A 21,594-nucleotide genomic window follows, 5' to 3' on the forward strand; every position below is an offset into this window, starting at 1 on the left:
TGCAGGAGAGAGAAAGAGAGTTAACATTTCAGATCACTAACCCTTTATCATCTGATGAAGGGTCAGTGACCTACAGCATTAACTCTTCCGAGCTATGAAGAATGCTTCCTGGCCTGTTGAGTGACTCCAGTAATTCCTCATGTTTTGTTTTAAATTTGACAAGTTATGAGATGCCTGCCAGCACACATTCCCATCAAATCCACCTTCCCCTGACCGACGACCTTGTTTTAAGTTCACTAACTGAATGTATAATCATATTTAGTTGGAAGCACAAAGTCAGCATCATGCCTGAATTACTCTGAAGGGAACAGGTTAATTGTGTTTTATAATCTAAGTGCCTTTCTCAGGACAAGCATATTTCACTCCGTACATCTATCTTGGCATCAAAGCAAGGCAGCAACAGCTAGTCTCTGTCATTGCTGCTCTAACTTCTCCTGTACTTCCAAGTAAAGGAGAAATCCTTTAATCCAAAATCTACTCAAGAAGGTCACAACACAACAGATACCCTTCGGCCATGGCAATAATGATGTCAACACAAAGTATGTGCACTTTTTCCTGTGTAATTGTAATGTCTGATTATAATAAGGCACAATATGTGCACATTCTCTTTAGTACAACTTCCAAAGTAACTAAGTGACAACCTACTATTCCTCCCACGGTGCAACAAATAATGTTGGTTTTTACTCTCTTTTAAATTCTACATCCAACATTAAGACAGATCTCAGCAGGTAATCGGGTTCCTCCTGTATATGTGGGCATGTGATCTAGGTGGCTCTCTTATGACAGCCTACTCCTTGAAGGGAGTTGTTGCCAGGCAGCAGGACATTGCTTCTTGTATGATATTATCATGTTGTTCTGAAGCGAAGGCATGCACTACAGTCCTGAGTAATAACTGGCTTTATAAGGAGCCTCCAACTGTTTCCATTATACAGATGCCGGATCGGTCAGATTGCCAGATTTAATGGCAATTATCAGACCCTCAGACTCCAGAGAAGTAATATCCTGTGTCTCCAAACCAGAATAGAGATACAAGACCCTGCAAATGCTGGAATCTGGAGCAAAAATAAACTGCTGGTGGAGCTTAATAGGTTGAGCAGCATTTGTGGGGGGATGGAATAATCAATGTTTTGGGTCAAGACCCTGCATCAGGACCTGCATCTTAGAGATCTGTTTTATTTATCACCAAATTTACAGTCTATTTTTCTGTAAAGTTGTAGGTACTTACTGGTTACTTCCTCGATGTGAATCTGCTAGGGAATACAATAAATCTGCTATATTGATACCTGAAATTAAAAAAAAATCCAAATCCAAAATTCTAACTAAAATGAGGCTTTCAATCTCTAGAGTCACACCTTTCTGTTGCCACAGAGGTCTATTAATTACTTAAGCTGTCTTTAGTTAAAAGAGGGAAAGTGATTAACAGTAAGATCAGCAATATTATAGCTAAAAGAAAGATGTTATATATATTTAGGATAAGAGAAGACATTACACTAGGACCCCGCCAGGTTTCCTGAGAAAAATGAGGGAGAAAATTGTCCAGATGACAGAACCTTTATTTCAGGGCTGTATTCACTATGGATGTGTGCTGACCGTCTGGAAAATATCTAAACTAAATTTACAAACAGAGGAAGGTGGATTGTAGGTAATTACAGGCCAGTTAGTTTGGCAGCTTTGACAGGGCAATTGCAAGAGGCAGTACAACATAGTGGCACAGCTGGTAGAGCTCCCACCTCACAGCACCAGAGGCCTGGGTTCAATCCTGACCTCGGGCTCTGTTTGTGTGGATTTTGCACATTCTCCCTGTGACTGCATGGGTTTCCTCCCACATCCCAAAGACATGCAGGTTGATAGGTTAATTGGCCACTGTAAATTGCCCCTAATGTCTGTAGGTGAATGGTAGAATCTGGGAGGAGTTAATTAGAAGGTGGGGAGAATTTAAAAAAAAATTGGGATCAATGTAGGATTAGTGTAAATGAGTAGTTGATAATGTAGATTTGGTGAGCTGAAGAGCCTGTTTACCTGCTGTATCTCCATGACTCTATGGATCTGAGTAACTTAGGATGAAATCGTCATATATTGAGTTAATCATTAGTAGTAGCCAGCTTTACTTGAAACAGTTGCAGCCTTATCTTGTGAAGGGCTGCCAATGAATTCTATCCTGAACCATTTGCACAAGCTCCTTAGTATTATTATTTCCCCACTGGAGGCTGCACTTCAAGTTGTCAAAGTGCTTACATGCATTCTATTTCCACTTGCGTTCAGCTTCCCATTCGAGATCTGTTTCCACACGTGCTGGTGTGGCATTCTTATGATATGTCTGTTCCATGTAAATTGTATTACCGGCAGTATTTCCTCAATGACAGTTGAGTTTGCACTCCAGAATCTCAATGTTCGTCATTTTGTTCAGCTAACAAATGTTCATTTTGGCTATTGGGTGTGCATGTGAAGTGGCTTAAAGTATTCTCTGTAGGGGGTCCACATCTCAGAACCATAATGGAGAGATGATAGGACAATGTGTTGTAGATCATCAACAATGTATGTAAAAGATGCTGGGGACACTCAGTAAGTCAGACAACACCTGTGAAAAGAATGCCTCAAAGAGAAATCTTTCACTATCTTGATCTTAACTTTGAATCTTCAAAAATTAAACATGGAGTCATCACGTTGGTAATAGAAGTTATATCCCTGACGTTCTTCTGGTATGACTAAGGACACATGTAAAGAATAGGTTGAACAACACTGGGATAACTACATAACCTTGCTTCATTTAACAATGACAGTGAATCACCAGTGGAGAGAACTTGCCCTGTCTTATGTTCATGGGACATCCAGATGATTTGTATGAACATCTTTGGGCAATCCAGTTTATGCAGAATAACCCACAGAACCTCCCTGTTGTATCAAAGACTTCGGTGAAGTGAATGAAGACTGTATACTGGTCGATATTCTGTCCCAAGCATCTTTCCTAGACCTTCTGTATGAAAAATATCATGCCTGTAGTGCTTCAGACTAGTCTGAATCCATGCGCCATACACTCTATGTTATTACTGCCAATAAGACAGTTGTGATTTCGGAACATGCATGATGTAGAATTATGCACAGTTGGGCTAAAGGGTTCTATTCAACAGATCATTCACATCTGGTCTGTGTACCCCTAATCAATTACTTGAAATGCATTATAGAGGACATTTTCTCTCTCCATCAGTTGATTCGGTCAAAAATCTACCAAACAAGTGAACTTTGGCAAGACAGCTGCCAAGGACGGAATCCCAGCAGAAAGGCTATCAGTCCATTTCACAACATTTTAAACAGTACTTGGAACAAAGAAGAACTGCCTCAATAGATCTGGACCTATCATCCTATTACAATGAAGGAAAAATTTATAAGGTCCCTTATACAAGTAACTACTGTTATAAGACACGTCAACACATCCTAATTCAATGCAGTCCATTAAGTACAGTGCTTTGTAAAAGATTAATTGTATATCTCTTAATTTTTGTGCATAAAGACTGTACCAGAATCCAAGGTGCTTCAGGAGGTAAAGGACATTTGGCTGCCATATTAGTCTTGACTGTTCTCATTGAAAGTATTGAACATCTGATTTTGATTGCTGGGGCTGAGAGGGTTGACGATAATTGTCAGTACCATTTTCATTTACATGGCACAAGAGTCAATTCAGTTATTTCAGCTTCCTCCATTTGTGCCCCAGCAGTTTCTCTTCATTCCTCAACCTACTCATGAAAGGTTTGGAGAACCATCTCATTAAAATTGAACAGTTTTATCTCTTTGCAGTTGCCATCTTGTTGTGGAAGATACTCTTGGGGGAAAAAAAAGTGCAAAGATGTCATTAACATCCAGTCAATTTGTTGATAAATATTTTTCTAGTTACTTGTTGTTCCCTGTTACAAACCAGCAACAAAAGAAACACACCAAGTCATGTATCAGTGTTAAAAACTACTTTATTAATAACTACTTATGATAATAAGAAAAATAGAAGTAAAAATGTTAGATTGTTAGAAGTAAAAATGTTAGATCTTAAACATTAACCCCAAAAACTAAACTCGTAATGTGTTTGTGGCAAACTCCCAAACTCCAAGAGTAATTCTCAAAGTTCAGTTCAGCAAGCCGTAAGGTGAAACATGAGCAAAGGCTTCTTCAACAACCACCGTTGACTGAAGACAAAACATAGACGTAGAGAGAAAATAGAGACATTACAAAATCCAAATGTTCCACTTCGGAACCCATATGACACCTCAGTGTCTACTCAGCAGTGACTACTCCACCGCATCTTCCTCACCCCGAAAGGCACTCGAATCGTGGCCATCCACACAAATACCTGTTTCCTTATACAGGTCAACAACAAAGTGAACTCCTCTGCTTTGTTCCGAAGTATCTGCCACCCCGAAAGGCATCCGAGATGTGGCTGTTCACACAAATACCTGTTTCCCTCTACAGATTAATGACAATGTGGACTCCACCGGGTTATTCCAAAAATCCATACGTGGATTGTAGTGACAGATACAGTTACTGTTTTTCATCCATCAATAGAGACTAGCAGGCTGGTCTCTCTCTCCCCTCCCCTCCCCTCCCCTCCCCCAGTTGATCCGACTGACTGCTTCAAAAACGTCATTATGTCCTTTATCTTCTGTTGTCATCATCACGCCACACACACACACCACTATGCTTTATCTTAAAGGAACATTCACCAATAGTAACCTAGTCCGTAACCTCCCTAAGATTCCTGTTGCAAACTTAGACCAATCACATTTCCAAGCACCAGCAACATTGTAATCCTGTTTTATGCAAGACTTGTTTTAAGTATCAACTAATTTCTCTAAATTCAATTTATGATTGATACCCATCTCATATGTAGTGTTAGGAAAGCCGATATTAACTCAAATAATTATTCCCTCATCTATGTCTACACTGCTAGCAATGTTGTGGCTTAGGTACGTACCTTGACAAGTCTGTTTCTGAAGTCCATGATGAATTGTCCATCATTACCTATGCATCTTCAAAACCTTTGACAAATGTGGCACAGTCCATTTTGAAACAAGTTATCATTGTATGGTATTCCGTCAAGTTATTTTTCATGGTTACTTAGTTCCTCTCAGACTGTTTTCTGTTCTATAGTTTTTTTATTAACTTGGTGATTGCCAAGGGTATGATAAAGGTAAAGGTTATTGGTGTGAAGGCAGAAGGAAACAAGAAGTTCTTTCTTGGTATCAATAACCTTTACATTCAACAGCAAAACATTTTTCTGATTGTACCATTTTACATTTATCTCCACCCTTGAAATTTTATGTCCCCAGCAAATACAACTAACAATTGCTTTCTGGTGCAGTAATGAATCATCCCATTTTGCCCTTCTTTGGGCTAACCATGAAACTTGCTGTATTTTCATATGAACACTTACAACTTCTTGACTTTTATTCCATCTATTTATATTCTTCCCTGCTGAATTTCCATTTCATAACTTTGCTCCAGACAGTTCATCTCTCTTCTACTTGAAATCACCATTAACTCTCTATGGACACGAAGTGTTGAATAACTCCAGACAAGATTCAAAATTAAATCTGTTCCCGACTGGGCAATCCTATCACTAAAACAAGAACTAATCGACTTGCATATCAACCTATTCCAATTTTTGAACAAGCCCTGTTTAAAAAAAGAACAGCTCCTTACATTTATCCTGTTTGTCTTTCATAATTAGCAGTAACTCACATCGGTCATTTGTTCAGTCTAGAGTATGGTAGAATTGTGGGCAGAGCCTGCTAGATTCACCTTCTAGATTTTTTTTAAACATCACCACAAAAGATCACAATATCTCAATTTACACAGATTCATGCATAAAATATGTAAGACTTCTTGTTCGTTTGGTTATTTGGAGCAAATTGTGGTGAATAAAACATGCAACCAAGTGGAAACTCCTGCTCTTAGTATTTATTTTATGCCCCACATAAGGCAAACATTGTAATTGACAATGAAACATTGACAGGTATATGCATTTTCAAATTAGGTGAACAATTTCCAGAGCATTGTGCATGCTTGCTCCATAATGTTGCAATAACATAGAAACATAGACAAACTACAGCACAATTCAGGCCCTTCGGCCCACAAAGCTGTACCGAACATTTATAAATTAGCATAAATTAAACTACATTCAAAATACTTTTTTAGCCAAAGTAGTTAAAGAGTACAGAATATGAATGTGCTTACTTTGGAATCCTTTCATATTCCAGCAAGTGCCTTCTTTGAAAGTTTACTGGTTCAAATGCAGATGTAGGACAGCATTATTTTATTCAGCAACCTCCATCCAGGCTGTACCACTCAGTCGAAAATAGCCCTGGCTTCTCTATAGCATCCACTGCAGTAGCAATTTGAAAGGATATTGTGTCTGTCTTGCTTCTCCCATTTTGTAACTTCAGAGGTGTTTCCCCATTAAGTAGGGCCAGCAGCATTTCAGTAACAATTAGATTTGAACCATGATCTTCATTCAACTAATAACACAGTTTTTTTTTATTTTCATGTCCTGACTGACATTAGATTGTAAGTTTAACTTGAAGACATATGCCTGAGGACCAAGGTTCTTCCACCTCTGAATCAAAGCCACATTTTCAGCACATAACAAATACTGAAGTTTCATCAATACACAAACTTATTTATAGATGTTAGAGAAAACTAAAATGGCTGCAAATAATCTCAGTTCTGACATGTCTCCTGAAATACCCCCACTCTGGAGTTTATGGGCTCAGTTAGGTTCATTGGTTTTAAATATTTTCAGTGAAAACACCCCAATTATCGATGTATCTGGTTGTCTACTAAGAAGGTGAGGATGAAAGGGTGATGGATGTCCACCACAGAATGCTGCTCCGAGGCTTTCCTCTAAAGATGCCAATTGGTTCCTTTTATAATCTGTTATAGAACAGATAGAGTCAGTACCTGCATCTTCATGGAGCAGGTGGGTGAACTGTTTGATAGGTAATCTGCTCCTTTCACTATTTATGTTGGGTTCCCTTCTGCTTGATACATGGATTAGTGATTCAAAAAACTATTCTAAATGCTCCTTTTTTTCAGTATTCATTGAAGGGATGTGGGCTTCACAGGCTGAGCCAGCATTTAATTGCCCATCCCTAATTGTCCTTTAGAAAGTGCTGGTGGGATGAGTTCTTGAACTGCTGGAGGAACTCAGTTCATTTTTTGCTCCAGACCACCGCATCTGCCTTCTCTTGTGTCTTCTTGAACTGTTGCAGTCCTTGAGGTGTGAGTTTACCCACAATGCTCTTAGTGAGGGAGTTCCAGGATTTTGACCCAGTGATGCTGAAGGAATGGCAATATATTTCCATGTGAGGATGGTGTGTGGCTTGGAGGGCACCTTACAGGTGGTGGTGTTCCTATTCTTTTGCTGCCCTTATCATTCCAGCTGGTAGAGGTCTTGGGTTTGGAAGGAGCTGAATAAGGTGCTGTCAACAGGAGAGTTGTGCAGTGGATCCAGTAGATGGTACAAAGTGTTGCTACGTTGAGTGTCAGAGATCAGGAGTTCCCAGAAATCACGAGGGATGTTTCTTATTTCAAGGAGGCTTTGGACACATCCTTATAAATTCTTTCCCCGTCTGGTAATTTCTTTCCTTGACAGTCCTCAGAATCGAATGTGTATTTCAATTGCCTGGTGTCAGGCATGTGAACAACGTGGGCTACCCAACAGAGCCGAGTGAGTGTACCTAGGGTCTCAGTGCTGGGAATATTGGCTTGGCAGAGGTCACTGACGTTGCTTCACTTATGCTTCCAGTGGGGTTGGAGGATTTTGTGGAGATATTGTGGGTGGTGCCTACTGCAAGTAGTCCAGGTCTTAGAATCATATAGAAGGTAGTCCATTGAGTCTTGTACCAGGTCTGAGGTTTTGATCTTCAAACAACCTTTCCATCAATTGATGAAAGGCTGCACTAGTGCATTAAAGGTGATGGTGAACCCTCTCCCCACACCACTGTGGATCCGTCTTGTATATGTACCTAACACCATTTTGCCCTGCCTCAGCAGAAAGTGGTTGAGGTATTTCTGATACACATCTGGGCTTACAACAGACCAACTTATTGATAGAGTAGCTAGTCATAGATAGGATGGATAATCTTTTTCCCAGGATGGAAAGGTCAAACACTGGAGGGCATAGGTTCAAGGTGATGGGGAAAAGTTTAAAGGAGGTATGCAAGGCGATTTTTTTACACAGAGAGTTGTAGGTGCCTGAAATGTCCTGCCAGGGGTGGTGGTGGAAGCAGATACAATAACAACATTTAAGAGGTACTTAGACAGGCACGTGAACAGGCAGGCAGTAAAGGGATATAGATGATGTGCAGGCAGATGGGATTAGTTTAGATTAGCATCATTTTCAGTGCAGACATAGTGAGCCAAAAGGCTAGTTCCTGTGCTGGAGCAACAAACAATCTGCTAGAGGAACTCGGTGGATAGAGCAGCATCTGTGGGGGGGAAAGGAATTGCTGACGTTTTGGATCAAAACCCTGCAATAAGATGACCTGAAAAGTTGACAATTTCTTTCCTCCCACAGATGCTGCTGGATCCACTGAGTTCCTCCAGCAGATTATTTGTTGCTCCAAGTTTCAGCCTCTGCAGTCTCTTGTGTCTCCTTGTTCTTGCGCTGAAGTGTTTTCTGTTCTACATTGCCACATTATCAATGTGCATGCTTGAAGTTGCCCTTTCATTTAATAGGGTGACTTTAAATGTAAGCTCTTTACCATCCTCCTCAGATGTACATAAAATGCTGTTTAATGTTCCCATTTCCACCTACTTATCTGATTTTATTTGTGCAGTAGCACAGTGGGACAGTTCCTTATCCTTTTTGTATCTGAAATGAAAAGTGCTGACATCTTTACTATCAATTACTTTCTTCAGGGACTTGCATCCTGTTCAATATCCCCAACCTGTGGCACAACGAAACTAGCCATTTTGAAAATGTATTCTGAGGCCAGGTGACTCCCAGAACATCTATTGTGATCTACTGGTTTTTCACCAAACCCATTTGTAGCATCCACATAACCCAGCCGCAAGGAAGGCCAGATAGTCAATACCCTTCCCGTGGTCTTGTTCTCTGCTTGCACCTTGGAGTTCTGCTCTGAGTCATACTGCCACACATTTATAAGCACAGTCTCCATACTCACCCTGACATTAAATCTAGCATATCCAAATAATTTTGTCTGAATTTTATTATTTGCCAACCTACACACAAGGCAACACTGCACTGGCTGATTTTAAAAGTTCTCAAAATTATACTGTTATTCCCAGGACCTTTAGCCTGACCACAAATTCACCAACCATTTTCTCTGACCCTTATTCTATGTGCCAAACTTGTAATTCTCATGGATTTTTGACAGATCCAGATTAAAACAACCAATGTTCAAGGTTTTCAACATGACCTGATCCATAGTTTGTGGTGCTTATGAATTTATCAATATCTCAGATGTTTCCTGCACTACTGCTACCTAAGGTATTGCCACCTTCTTTTCACATAGTGACCACATTTCTCTGTCCTGTATCTTCCCTCAGGACTTTAATGATATTGTTCTTCATCAGAAGCATTTTTACTCATTTCAAATACAGGCCAAATAGATAAGACTATTCATATTTCTCAAGTTCTGAAACATGTTCATCGTGATGTCTGCTGTCCTCATTGCTGTAGCTAGGGGATCCTGTTCTCTATTTGCTTCTCATTTGATCACAGTCCTAACACTTCCTCAAACATTCAATTCTCATCACCAATGTGGTGTCAGCTGTCTTCTAATGCTGTCACTCACTAAATCAAGTAATAGAGGTAAAGATACCAACAAAGCATCTTTTATTGAAGGTAGTCAACTCTCAACTAAGAGAGCATCTGGTACAAAAGTGTTACAGAGGTCATACCTCATTGTACACTCAGTACTTAATGGTACACTTACATTTATATACATCACAGATTCACAACCTGTTAGACAGGAAAGCATGAGCACAAATCTGCAGCTGTGAACTGGATAAGAGGGAGAGAGGAGGGAAATATTTAGAGGGAACATTGGGTCAGCGGGTTGGAGGAGAGATTGTGGAGGTCATGGTACAAATTTCAGGGAGAGATGTCGGTTGGACTTTTCAGAGACAAGTCAGGATGAGATTGTGGTGGGTTGGGGCAAATCACAGAAGTCAGAGTGAAGTAGTGGAGGGAAGGGATGGAATGGGGCTGGTTCTTGGCTGATTGTTAGGTCAACAAGCATAGTTTCTTGCAAGCTTTGAAATAATCATTCCTGTTCCAACTGGCCCAAAGGCAGTTCTGTAAATATACTTAGCTTGTGAATCTGGACCTTCTCACTTCCTTTTATATGTCAAATTTTGCAAGTCCCAGGCAAAACCTAAATATATTTCTCAAAAATAAAAGTCCTTTCAAAATGGATGTTCATCCCCTGGGAGCAGATTGGCCACATATGTCCCAATACCAGTGCATGAAATCAGAATTCGGGAGCTGGAATCAAGTTTGAAATTTTTAATGTTTATTTCCCACATAATCCCAATATTGAAGGTTAATATGTTCATTAATATGTGAAGTTGCACAATACATACTACTCCACATTGTTTTAATGCATAGATTTTTATCATTTTCTTTAATGTCCTCACTGTCCCCCATCCTGTGAGGCTCAGAGATAAGTTGCCATAAAGACATCCAAGTAACTAAAAGTAAAATAGAAAATCTGGAGCAACAAACAATCTGCTGGAGGAACTCAGCAGGTTGAGCAGCATCTGGAATTGTCAGCATTTTGGGTCGAATCCCTCCAATCCTGCTCTGTGTCTCTTAAAATAGAAAATGCTGGAAATATTCAGCAGATACTCAGCATCCTGTAATGTTAACTCTGTTTCTCTCTCCACAGATGCTGCATGACCTGCTGAATATTTCTCGCATTTTCCATTTTTTATTTAAGATTTCCAGCATCTGCAGTTTTTTTTGCTTTTTGACCTCTAACTAACTACTTGCTGGGGGGATATTGAAATTACCAAATTAGTTGCGTTCAGTAATGCATATTAAATTATATTTTAATGTGCTGCCAAGCAGCATTTTATGGCTCAGTAAGAAGCAATGGTGTGTGTAGAGCATGGCAAGGTGCCAACCACAGTGTCATTTCATGTAAGTGAATATATCAGATAAAACTCTACAGGAGATATAAGGAATCCTATAATTTGTATACATAAACAGATGTTTTCAGACTTGAAGGCATTTACTGAAGAGCTTTCAGGTTGTACTTCCAAGAAGAAAAGGAGAGATTCCAGGCTCCATGCAAGCTTAGAGCTGGACTTCTTCCATGCATCTTAATGCAGATTTTCAGGAAGATCTATGAGAATCCCACGTATTTTGACATGCTTGTACATTGGCCTTCGTGTATCAACCTCACTTGACTCTTTAAAGCAGAATTTGTACAAACCCAGCCTCTTGAGGACTTGACACCTGAGCTGTCCTTATTCCTTGCCCCGCCTGCAGGTCACTCACCACATGTAGGTTTCATATCTTAAGTATTCTCTGCTGTATATGGAATGTTGGTGGCTGCTAGTATCAGATAGAATAAAAAGATATCTTCATCAAAGTCCTTTTGCTCAGCAGCTGAGATCTGATGTGGTGGATACCTGAAAATAGAAAACCACAAGGTGCATTCGTGGTGAAGATAGTAGTCCATGCTTACATCATCTACTTCTTAAAGATCAGAAGAGTGAGAAATGACAGGAAAGTAAAATATGAGGTGGAAGACTAGATGTGAGCACATAGTCATCTGCAGCAATCTCTGTTACATCGTGAAGCACTGACTCTGTAGCAGTTGCAGTCTGCCATTGCTGGCAGTGGTTGTATAACACCTTTTCCTGCAAGGAAGAGGGAATGTGTTGCAATGTGTTTGTGTGATGTGCCTGCCTTGATTGAAGGTGTAAATTACAAGTTACGTGTGTGAATATTATATCTGTGTGAGGGTATTGGATACTTCTGTTAGATGAGCAGTGGAGGTGTGTAACATGGAGCAATGTTAGATTGTAGTACTGGAAGATGGAATTTGTTATATTCACTGAACATGGTACTTTGTGTGAAGTCATTCACACAAATGAGATTTGGTTCACAAATGAGAAATGAGGTTTAGATGAGAATGTAGTGGATATGATTAGTAAGTTTACAGACGATACTGTGGGACATAGATCAGCTGGAAAATTTGGGTGGAACAGTGGCAGATGGTTTTAACCCAGACAAGTGTGAGGTAATGCATTTTAGGAGGTCAAATTCTGTTAGGCCAAATAGAGTAAATGGCAGGGACCCTAGGAGGATCTTCATCAGCTGGAAAGTTAGGCAGGGCATAAGGATAGGACATATACCATGAGAGGCAGAGATAGGGTAGATCATAAGAAACTTTTCACCTTGGCAGAGGTGTCTAAGACCAGATCCAAAACTGATCCTAATGTGAAGCCCCATTTTCCTGGTTACTAATGGCTATTATGCAGCCAAAACATTTTGTGGTAACCCTTACACCAAAATTTAGAGTTAGAATCACACATGCTTCAGTGTCAGAGATCTAGTGCCTGCAGAGTCTGTAATTTACAGAAGACACTTGTGACAGAGTTATGCAGCATGCTCTTAGCTGACCTGCAGACACACTGCTTCGTGGGCACAGTGCTCAGTAGCTGTCAAGGTCACCACGGCTCTTAACTTGATGATCTCAGATAATTTCAAGCAGCATAAGCCAACCAGCTGTCTAGAAATGTATACTACAGCAATACTTATTTACTACAGCAAAATATTTTTGGCTGCAAATTTTGGATCATTACCTTCTGCTTTATAGTGACTGCAAATGCCCTTAGATCTTCAAAGTGGCACCAGTGGCACACTAACTGGGACAAATCTCACTAGATGCCTCAAGTAATTTACCTGTATTTCTTTCAACTTGGCATACTCTCACAATGTGGTCTCCTTTGTATTCGATCAGGTTATCACTGAGCCAACAAGTACAATCCTGAGCTTCAGATATACAGTCATTTTAATTCTCTGTCTATTCCCACACTGATCTTAGAGTACTTGGTCTCTAATATCGCCCTTATCCTCTCACTCTATTCTAATGAAATACAATGGAAGTTTGATGAATAGCAGTTTATCTTTCAATTTGGCATTTAACAGCTTCTTGGACCTAACATTGGGTCAAATAATTTCAAATCACAAACACCTCTCCTATTTTGTTTTAGCAGCTATTGGTAATCATTCTGTTTTGCCATTTACAACTTCTCCAGACCAATCTTTTACTTCCTTATTTGCCCAGTAACTATCAATTTTGACATTGCTTTATTGTCCCTTTTATTCATTTAATCTCTCCTGCCCACCATTATATCAGAGACTTTTGTTCTTGACAGTAATGGTAGAGTGCATAGTATCTTGAGCATGAAAACACATATTGTAGTGGAATAAAGTTCTGCTTCACAACACCTAGCTTTTCTTAAAGCTTTTTTGAGACAACTTACTCTCTCTCCACAGCTGCTGACTGTTCCGGCATTTTCTTTTTTTAGTTTCAGCTTTTCAATATTTTATTTTCTATGAGTTAATATGTGTAGTTGGATAGGAGTAAGTGCAGAAATCTTCCCTCTTCTTTTGCAAATGATGATTTGGGATTCCCCCATTGGACTAAATTAGATATTCTGACCTCTGGAGCCCACAAACTTTTGATCTGGGGCTGAAAATGTTATCAATGCGTCAAGGTTGCAGCCAGTCAGGATTCCCAAAAACTACAGTAGCGTTCCTTAAAATATGAGTACTTTTAGGGTCAATAAACACTTAGTGCTTAAAGAACATCAATAAACCTCAATTCCAAACTCTTAACATTTGAATTGTTCCTTTGATTGCACATTTTGCATACAACAGTTGCTCTGTTAAAGAAGTTAATAAACCCACACCACCAAATTAACACAACATAATTTGCTGATGGCAGTTATTTTAAAGAAGAGTAGAAAAATAATGACTATCTGTTAATATATTCAGTTCTAGGCAATCTAGTTGTAATGTTGATTTCACAACAATCAATCATATTTTGTTTGCCAGAGAAATCTGAACTTTTTCAAATAGCTGGAAATCTGAAATAAAAATATGCAGAGAGAACCGGAAATAATGCTTCAAGTCAATTATCAGACATCATCATCAATCTGAACCTTTAACTGTGGATTTTGTACTTTCCTTTAGAAGCAATAGTAGTAGCATCTTGGTTAATATCAACAAAAATCCTTTGGTATGAAGAGTAGATTCTCCTCTGTAGGGTGTGGACCTCAGAGTTCTACTGTAACCGGAGGAGGTTACATGTCCATATTTTCTGCCTGGATAATTATTATGGCCTGGTAGTAGTCTTGACTGAGTCCTGTCCTCTAAATGGCCTTGGAGAAGAACAGCAGAGGAAATCAATATATAAGTGTAATCATAAGGCCTTTAGACTATTTCTGAAAAGTTCAAAGTGCAGGTTCTCTGCAGTAACTTTCATTATACCTGTGTTTCTCAGAGGTCTGCCTCCTTTTGACAGACCTCCCTCCACGGTATCACCCAACATATAATAAGAATGAAGCATCTACCAATTTTACCAACCTATGTTCCTCCTGAATTCTACTACTATTTATTCCTTTTCTGAGTTTTGTATCATCAACAAATTGTGAGCTTATGATCTGTGTAACCAGCATCACACACCCCTATGCCTTACACATAGATTGTCATTCCTTATTGCCTCTAATGAAGATCCTGGAGTTTCCTACCTAACAATATTATGGAATATCTTCATCATCTGTTCTGCATTGATTCAAGAAGATGACTCACCATCAGTGTTTCAAGGGAAGCTAGGACAAGGCAGTAAATGCTGCCCAGCAAAGCTCTCATCATAGAATGAAGAATAGAAAGTAGCTCTTACACCTAAGCCATTAGATTTCATAAAGAAGCCATAGTTTAATTGGAAACAAATAGTGAACAATGACTAAGTGTGATTGGGATGTGGAGTCTGGGTCATTTTAATCCTTGAATCTCAAACAAAGCCAGCAGGAAAAATGTAGGAGGCACAAATGGACTCATACATAAAGTCAGGAGTTCAAGAATGCTGGGGACCCAGGGGAGGTTAGGTTTGATACAGTACCAGCATCCCAAAGTTCAGAGTTAAAATGGGATTGGGGTGTTGACATGACATTTAGCTAGTAATTTATCCAGGATGGCCAAACCCCTAACTGCCTGGAATACACAGCCTTCTTGTGTCCAAACTGAAACTGGAGGAATAAAACTGTATTGAGAATGAGTTACTAACAATATTTTAACCCTCACCATTTCCCCCAGTAAAGAAAACCCTTAAGATAAATATAGTTTGGACTATTTTTAAATAATAGTTTTTCCAAATGAACATTTACCAAATGACTGATTGTACACCACTAAACTGATAATCTTTTTGATTTAGCAGACTCATAAGGATTCCACTGTACTTTCAAATAGGTTTCAGCAGGCTAATTATTTCTTCAACTGCAACCCCTCATAACATGGTTACTGAGTTGGTTGCTATGCGGTCTTAAAAAAATCATGTGCTCTGCATCCTACAATGCCCAGGCTGCTGCTATGATGAAGTTAGCCTGGGGCCATGACAGCTTGGTGGTGAAAAATGTGAATACTCTGCTTTTAAGTCTAACATTAATGCACAATGATGTGAAATATATATTTGGCAGAGCATGTGATAACAATGGTAATTTTTTTGTTCATTTCATGTGTCAATAATTTTACTGAGTTATTGGTAGCATCAAAACTATAGATAGAACCTATAGCTAGTTCTATCACATTTAGCTTACCTTTCGATTTAACAGATAAGAATAAAAGCAATGTGAATGTGGAATATAACAAAAGCAAAAGGCACAAATATTAGAGACATTATATATAAACAGAAAGTGTTGGATAAACCCAGTGGATTAATCAGCATCCATGGAGAAAACACATGAGCCAGCACCTTAGGTGCAGACTCCATAAGATGCCAGTTCAATTTCCCATCCTACTCCCAAACTGGCTTCTGTCCTTGGCCTTCCATGCTGTTCCATTTTCAAAGAAGGTGTTGGACTAGAAATTCTTTTATGTAGTGCAACATTTTCTGTGGAATGCAGAGTCATTTAAAAACTGATGAATAAATACAAGGCTGTTGGGCATGCACAGTTACATCATAAAGCATGCAATGTGCATTGAGTCCCTTTAGTGGTGCTAGCTGATTGTTCAGACACTTTCCTTAGCTGGGGAGTCGGGAGTCGAGAGTCGAGGCTTGCTTTAGCATTTGTTAATGGTGATCAGCCTTATGTGTTTCATGGACAGGAGATCAAAGCCATCTGCCTTTTGGCAGATAGATTTTCTTTAAAAATATTGCTTAGTGTTATTTGGGCCCCAATTGCATCTCCAACACTTCCCCACTTACACTGGACCTCAGTCCGGTCACACCTTGGACCTCTCACCAAATCACTTCAATTTCTTTTTGATTATATGCTATCATGTCAGTCTTTGACTTGGGGATCTAGGCCACAATTGTGAGAATTTATAGATGACACAAAGTAGAGAAGTATAGTTGAACACGAGGAATGGCGGTCTTCTCTCAAAGGATCATGAATCTTGGAATTTCCTACACCAGATCACTGAATGTATTAGATTGTTGAACTACAAGGGAATGTAAGGTTATGGGTTCTTAGTAAGGGGTGGGGCAGGCTTTGTGGGCCATATGTCTAATCCTGCTGCTATTTCTTAAGCTTTTAATTTTTGGTTATTTAATTTCTTTGTGATATTTCAGGTTTTGCCTTCATCCCATGTGTAAAGCTCAGTCGATATCTTACTTTTTGTGAAATGTTAATGGGTTACTTATCATCTGCACTTTTTGCTTTCTGGGTTTCAGGGCTGTGAGAATTAGACAGTCTGATTAATTACTTGCCAGTTTGATGAGTTCACTTTTCTTGAAAACCATGGATCCCTAACGGATCCCGACCCCTAATTGAGAGAACTTTGAGAGAGAGAAGGAGGAGGAGACAAAAGCAGGGGACCCTAAACTTTAATTATCAAATCCAATGGTTCCTCCTGAACCTCCCACCACTAGTAAGACTAGTAATGATCTTGTCTCTTTCAACTTCATTTTCCCAGCATGTCCCATTTCTTTTCATGCTTTTGGTTTTGACCTGATTCAGAATTGCAATTGGGTTCACTGATGTCATTGGACCCTAAACCATTAATTTGATGAAAGGCTTTGATGCTGATCCAGATGCCTGCATAAAATTTAATCACCAGGATTTGGGAGATCCAAGAGCAGCTATGCTGGCTGTGCAATAATTGATCTCTACTTTTGATGAATGATGGCTCCCAAGATATGGGGCATGGTCCACCTTGTCCAATATCTCATACTCTTTATTGTGAGGGAGTAGTGTTGGACAGTGGGGACAGGTTGACACCCATCCAACTGAATTCCATGTTGAAACTGAGCTTCCAGCTATTTCTTTGGGAAAAAGTAACTTCTGAAGATAATAACCTTATTACAACTTTCACCTGATATATGTATAATTAAGCACATATTGGAGCAAATTTTGTGAAGATATGCTCCTTTCACAGTCATGCTTGAATGCACTGGGATGAGGAGTGCATGTCTCCATGCTATTGTTCACCAAAGCATGTGAGAGCATGGATCTTACATGCAACATCCATAAAACAAAGGTCCTCTACCGATTGGTCACCATTGTACAACACCACTCCCTGACAATCAAGGGTGTGATGAGACCTTGGAAAACTTGGACCACATCTCAGGAATCATTTCTCAATGAAGGTATAGACTGCTATTGAAATTCATTATTGTTTGCAGTGCACCGGCGCAGCCTTTTGCCATTTGTGGAAAAGAGTGTTTGAAGATCAAGTGCTCAAACTAGCACAAAGCTCACTGTTTACTGGGCAGCAGTGATTAATGCCTCCGGAGACACAGACTACCTTCAAGCAGGCAAAGTCAAAGTTGAGTTTCTTGTCATATGCACAACTACATGTATGCACAGGTGCAATGAAGAACTTAATTGCAGCAGTATCTGTTGTGAGAGAAGGTCCTTTGGGGGTCTCAAAGGTAGAGGACTCTGGACACAGTCTTTGGATTTTGAAAAAGGATTTATTCACAAAGAAAAACGCGGGAACAGAATGGGCGGGAACAGATGCACACACACACACACATGGGTGATCGCGAAACATGAGGGGAGTTGCAACAGCGGTGAAGTACACACACACACACACACACACACACACACACACACACATAGCGAACTAGTTACAAACGATCAGGGAAAACGCAATACGATGCCTTAACCCCCTGACTCTGGACAAACATCGGGAATATACTTAGGATGCTCCTAAACCACTGTGGAAGGGCACACTCTTACCTCGGCGTGGTTTCAACTCCTGCAGCAATCAAAAAGAGGAAGAGCCACGCACATGTGGCATTCTTTACAGTGCTGGAGAGCTGGGTGAAGCTAACTCAGGTAATTCAACAGGTCCAATGGGTCATGGCCAGGTACAAAAGGTGTGCACAGGAACCAATGGTCAAGAGTGTGTGCAAATAAGTGGGTGAAGCCAGACCTTGATTGACAGTGTCACTTTCGACCAGTACTCGATGGTGTCACATGACAGCCATGACCTTTCACACTACGGTATCATAGGCACATAGCCTTATATAAGCAACATTCACAAGAAAAACATAAACACAATTTTTACAAAAAAGAACACAATTAGAACAAAAAAAAGTCCATTTTAGTGCTAAGTGGTCATAGTGTTGATAAACTCCAGTGATTAGGATTGTGCCGGTTGGTTCAAGAATTGAATGGTTGAAGGAAGTAGCTGTTCTTGAACCTGGTGGTGTGGGACCTTAGGTTTTTGTACCTCCTGCCTAATAGTAGCTGCGAGAAGATGGCATGGCCCAGATGGTGGGAATCTTTGATGATGGATGTTGCCTTCTTGAGGCAGCACCTCCTGTAGATGCTATCGATGGTGGGGAGGAATGTGCCCATGATGTATTGGGCAGAGTCCACTACTCTCTGCAGCTTCTTACATTCCTGTGTATTTGAAATGCACCTCAAATTGCTAGCAGCATTGTCTCCCCAAACCCACCACCCCTGGCAGGAAAAGCAACCCAATGTTATCATCCTCTCGCAGGCAAGCATCCCCAGCATTAAGGCCCTGACTACACTCAGTTGGCTCCTTTGGACAGGCTGCATTGTTCGTAAGCCCAGCACCAGACGCCCAAATCAGAAGCTTTGCTCTGAGCTCTGTCATGGAAAGAGATTGCCAGGTGGGTAGAGGAATAGATTCAACAGTGTTCTCTAAGCATCCTTGAAAAAGTGGAACCTCCCCACATGAATCTCTGGCTCATGACTGCCCAAGATGGAGATGGAGTATTCAAGTTGGCACAGAGAAGCAGAAGTACATGTGCCAGAAGTACACAGAAGCCCAGCATAAATGTCAGAAGGAGTGCACCACATCCTGGATCACCCAGTGACCCACCAAGTATTTCCTGCCTTACCTGTGGAAGAATCTGCAGGTCCCATGTTGGCCTCATCAGTTACCTCTGAACCCAGAGAACTGGAGTGAAAGCAAGTCATCCTCAATCCCCAGGGGCAGCCTAAGAATAAGAAGGAATTGTCACTGAATTTTTAGATTTTCTGTTGATTATTTAAATTCATTTTTAAAAAAATTGGGGATTATTGTTAACTGGAAGCTGAATCTATAATTTGCAATCTCCACAGTTACTAAATATTACTAAGTATTTCACATGTCATAGTTTTAAATGTGTAGTCACTTTGGTAGTTTATCATGTCAGTGTCAGTGATTTTAATCGCTATGTTTTCAACATGAGTGTTATGTCATTTAAACTAATGGCAAAGCTAGACCAAATAGGGTCTTTGGTAATTCTATGATTCGCAATATTGCATGCCAAATTATTGGAAAAGGACTGTAGCTGGGCTTTGTGAATTAAATCTTCTCAAAGAAATAGCTAAGAACTGTTAAAAGAAAAATGTTTCTCTGAAATCCCAAATTTAAATTTTCCCCATTTTCCCAGTTTTATAATACTGACATACAATGTTACATTTGTAGGCATATCCTTTGGAGTTAGAATTTACTTCCATTCCACCCAGTGGCACATGTGCCAGGCACAGAGATGCAGAAGAAAAGAGCTGAGTCCTTTCACCTGAAATGCGCTTAATGTTTAACGGAGATGCAGGAAACTTGTGGCATCTCGGAGGGATAGTTGCAATAACTCATGAAAAAGCATATCAACCAGGGCAGATCTTGGTTGTTCCACAAACCAACATCAATTTGGTGGTATACAATCAAATGAGGTGACTTTCTGTTATTAAGGCCCACAACCATCTCCCTGGGATTCCTAAATATGTTTTATATTTTGTTTAATTTTTGCTTCTGTTTTATTAAATTTAAGAAAAAAATAACTTTTTTTACAATTTTATTTGTTGGGGATTTAGAAATTTACACCCAATCTGCAATCTTGCCTCTCTCCCTCTCCCTTTCATCAATTCACTGTGGGGTGGAAGTAAAATTGATTCCCATTGTTTACCTCTATTCCCTCTCATCGTCTGCTGTGCATGGATGCTTTATGCATGTGGTCGTCATGTTTTGCACTGATCTTCAAAGTCCTTCCTGCTTCCTAGAAGGACATGGGGGATATCTAGAGAACTTCTCAGAAGGATATTTGCCTTTCTTTGAGGAGATTAAATTAGGGTTAGCATTGCATAGATCCATATATCCATAGATCCTGCTAGAGATCCATAACATGTTTGATACAGGTGGCCATTTCGAATGACATTATTGTATGTCTTTAAACAGGACAGCTCAAACGGACAAGAGGAGAGGACATTGATGTTGAGACCCCAGGTTCTATCCTGGTGAACACTAATCTGCGAGCTTTAATAAACAAGCACACGTTTGCCTCTCTACCACATCATTTTCAACAACAGCTCCTGATTTTACTACCAGAAGTAGATAGGCAGGTAAGCAGAGTATAAATGACTTTGTATGTTGTGGTAGCTGTATATTGAGTCTCATAGTGCAGGGAAGACAATGATTAAATTGTTTTTTGGTTGTGAACTGATGATGGTAAATCTAATGTGCAAAAAAATCATTTGATGAAAAGTAACTTACAAAACAATAAATAATCTTTCTCATTCAGATACTGCACTTACAGCTATTTATGTTTTTTGAGTTTTTTTAACATTGAAAAACATATTAAAGAAACTACAGCAAATTAGTTAAAAGTGTAAAACTGAACGCTTTTTTTCTTTGCAAGCAGAAATATTGTACAGTAATTTCGACAATGTCATGGTGACAATATTTCAGACTGTTTCCAAGATCCGTCAGCTTCAGAAGGAAGTAACACTCAAAAGCAAAGTATGTGAAAATAGGGCTGCAACATTGTCAAAACCTTCATAACTTCAAACAGAAGTAATTTAGAGCCATAGAGCTATACAGCGTGGAAGTAGGACCTTCGGCCTACTTCTACGCTGTATAGCTCTATGGTGTCAACCACCAAGTACTTA

The 21,594-nt window shown here is 39.7% G+C and overlaps 1 protein-coding gene across 1 annotated transcript in view; it reads left to right on the forward strand.

Annotated features, from left to right (window-relative positions):
- LOC127574002 (putative Polycomb group protein ASXL3) overlaps positions 1-21,594 on the forward strand; it is a 178,021-nt gene that overhangs the window by 107,068 nt on the left and 49,359 nt on the right. The window contains exon 8 of the mRNA XM_052022595.1: positions 20,885-21,048. Within this exon, the coding sequence (XP_051878555.1) occupies positions 20,885-21,048 (164 nt within the window). The remainder of the gene's footprint in view (positions 1-20,884; positions 21,049-21,594) is intronic.

The sequence above is a fragment of the Pristis pectinata genome, chromosome 9, assembly GCF_009764475.1.
Source record: "Pristis pectinata isolate sPriPec2 chromosome 9, sPriPec2.1.pri, whole genome shotgun sequence".
Classification (NCBI taxonomy): Eukaryota; Metazoa; Chordata; class Chondrichthyes; order Rhinopristiformes; family Pristidae; genus Pristis; species Pristis pectinata.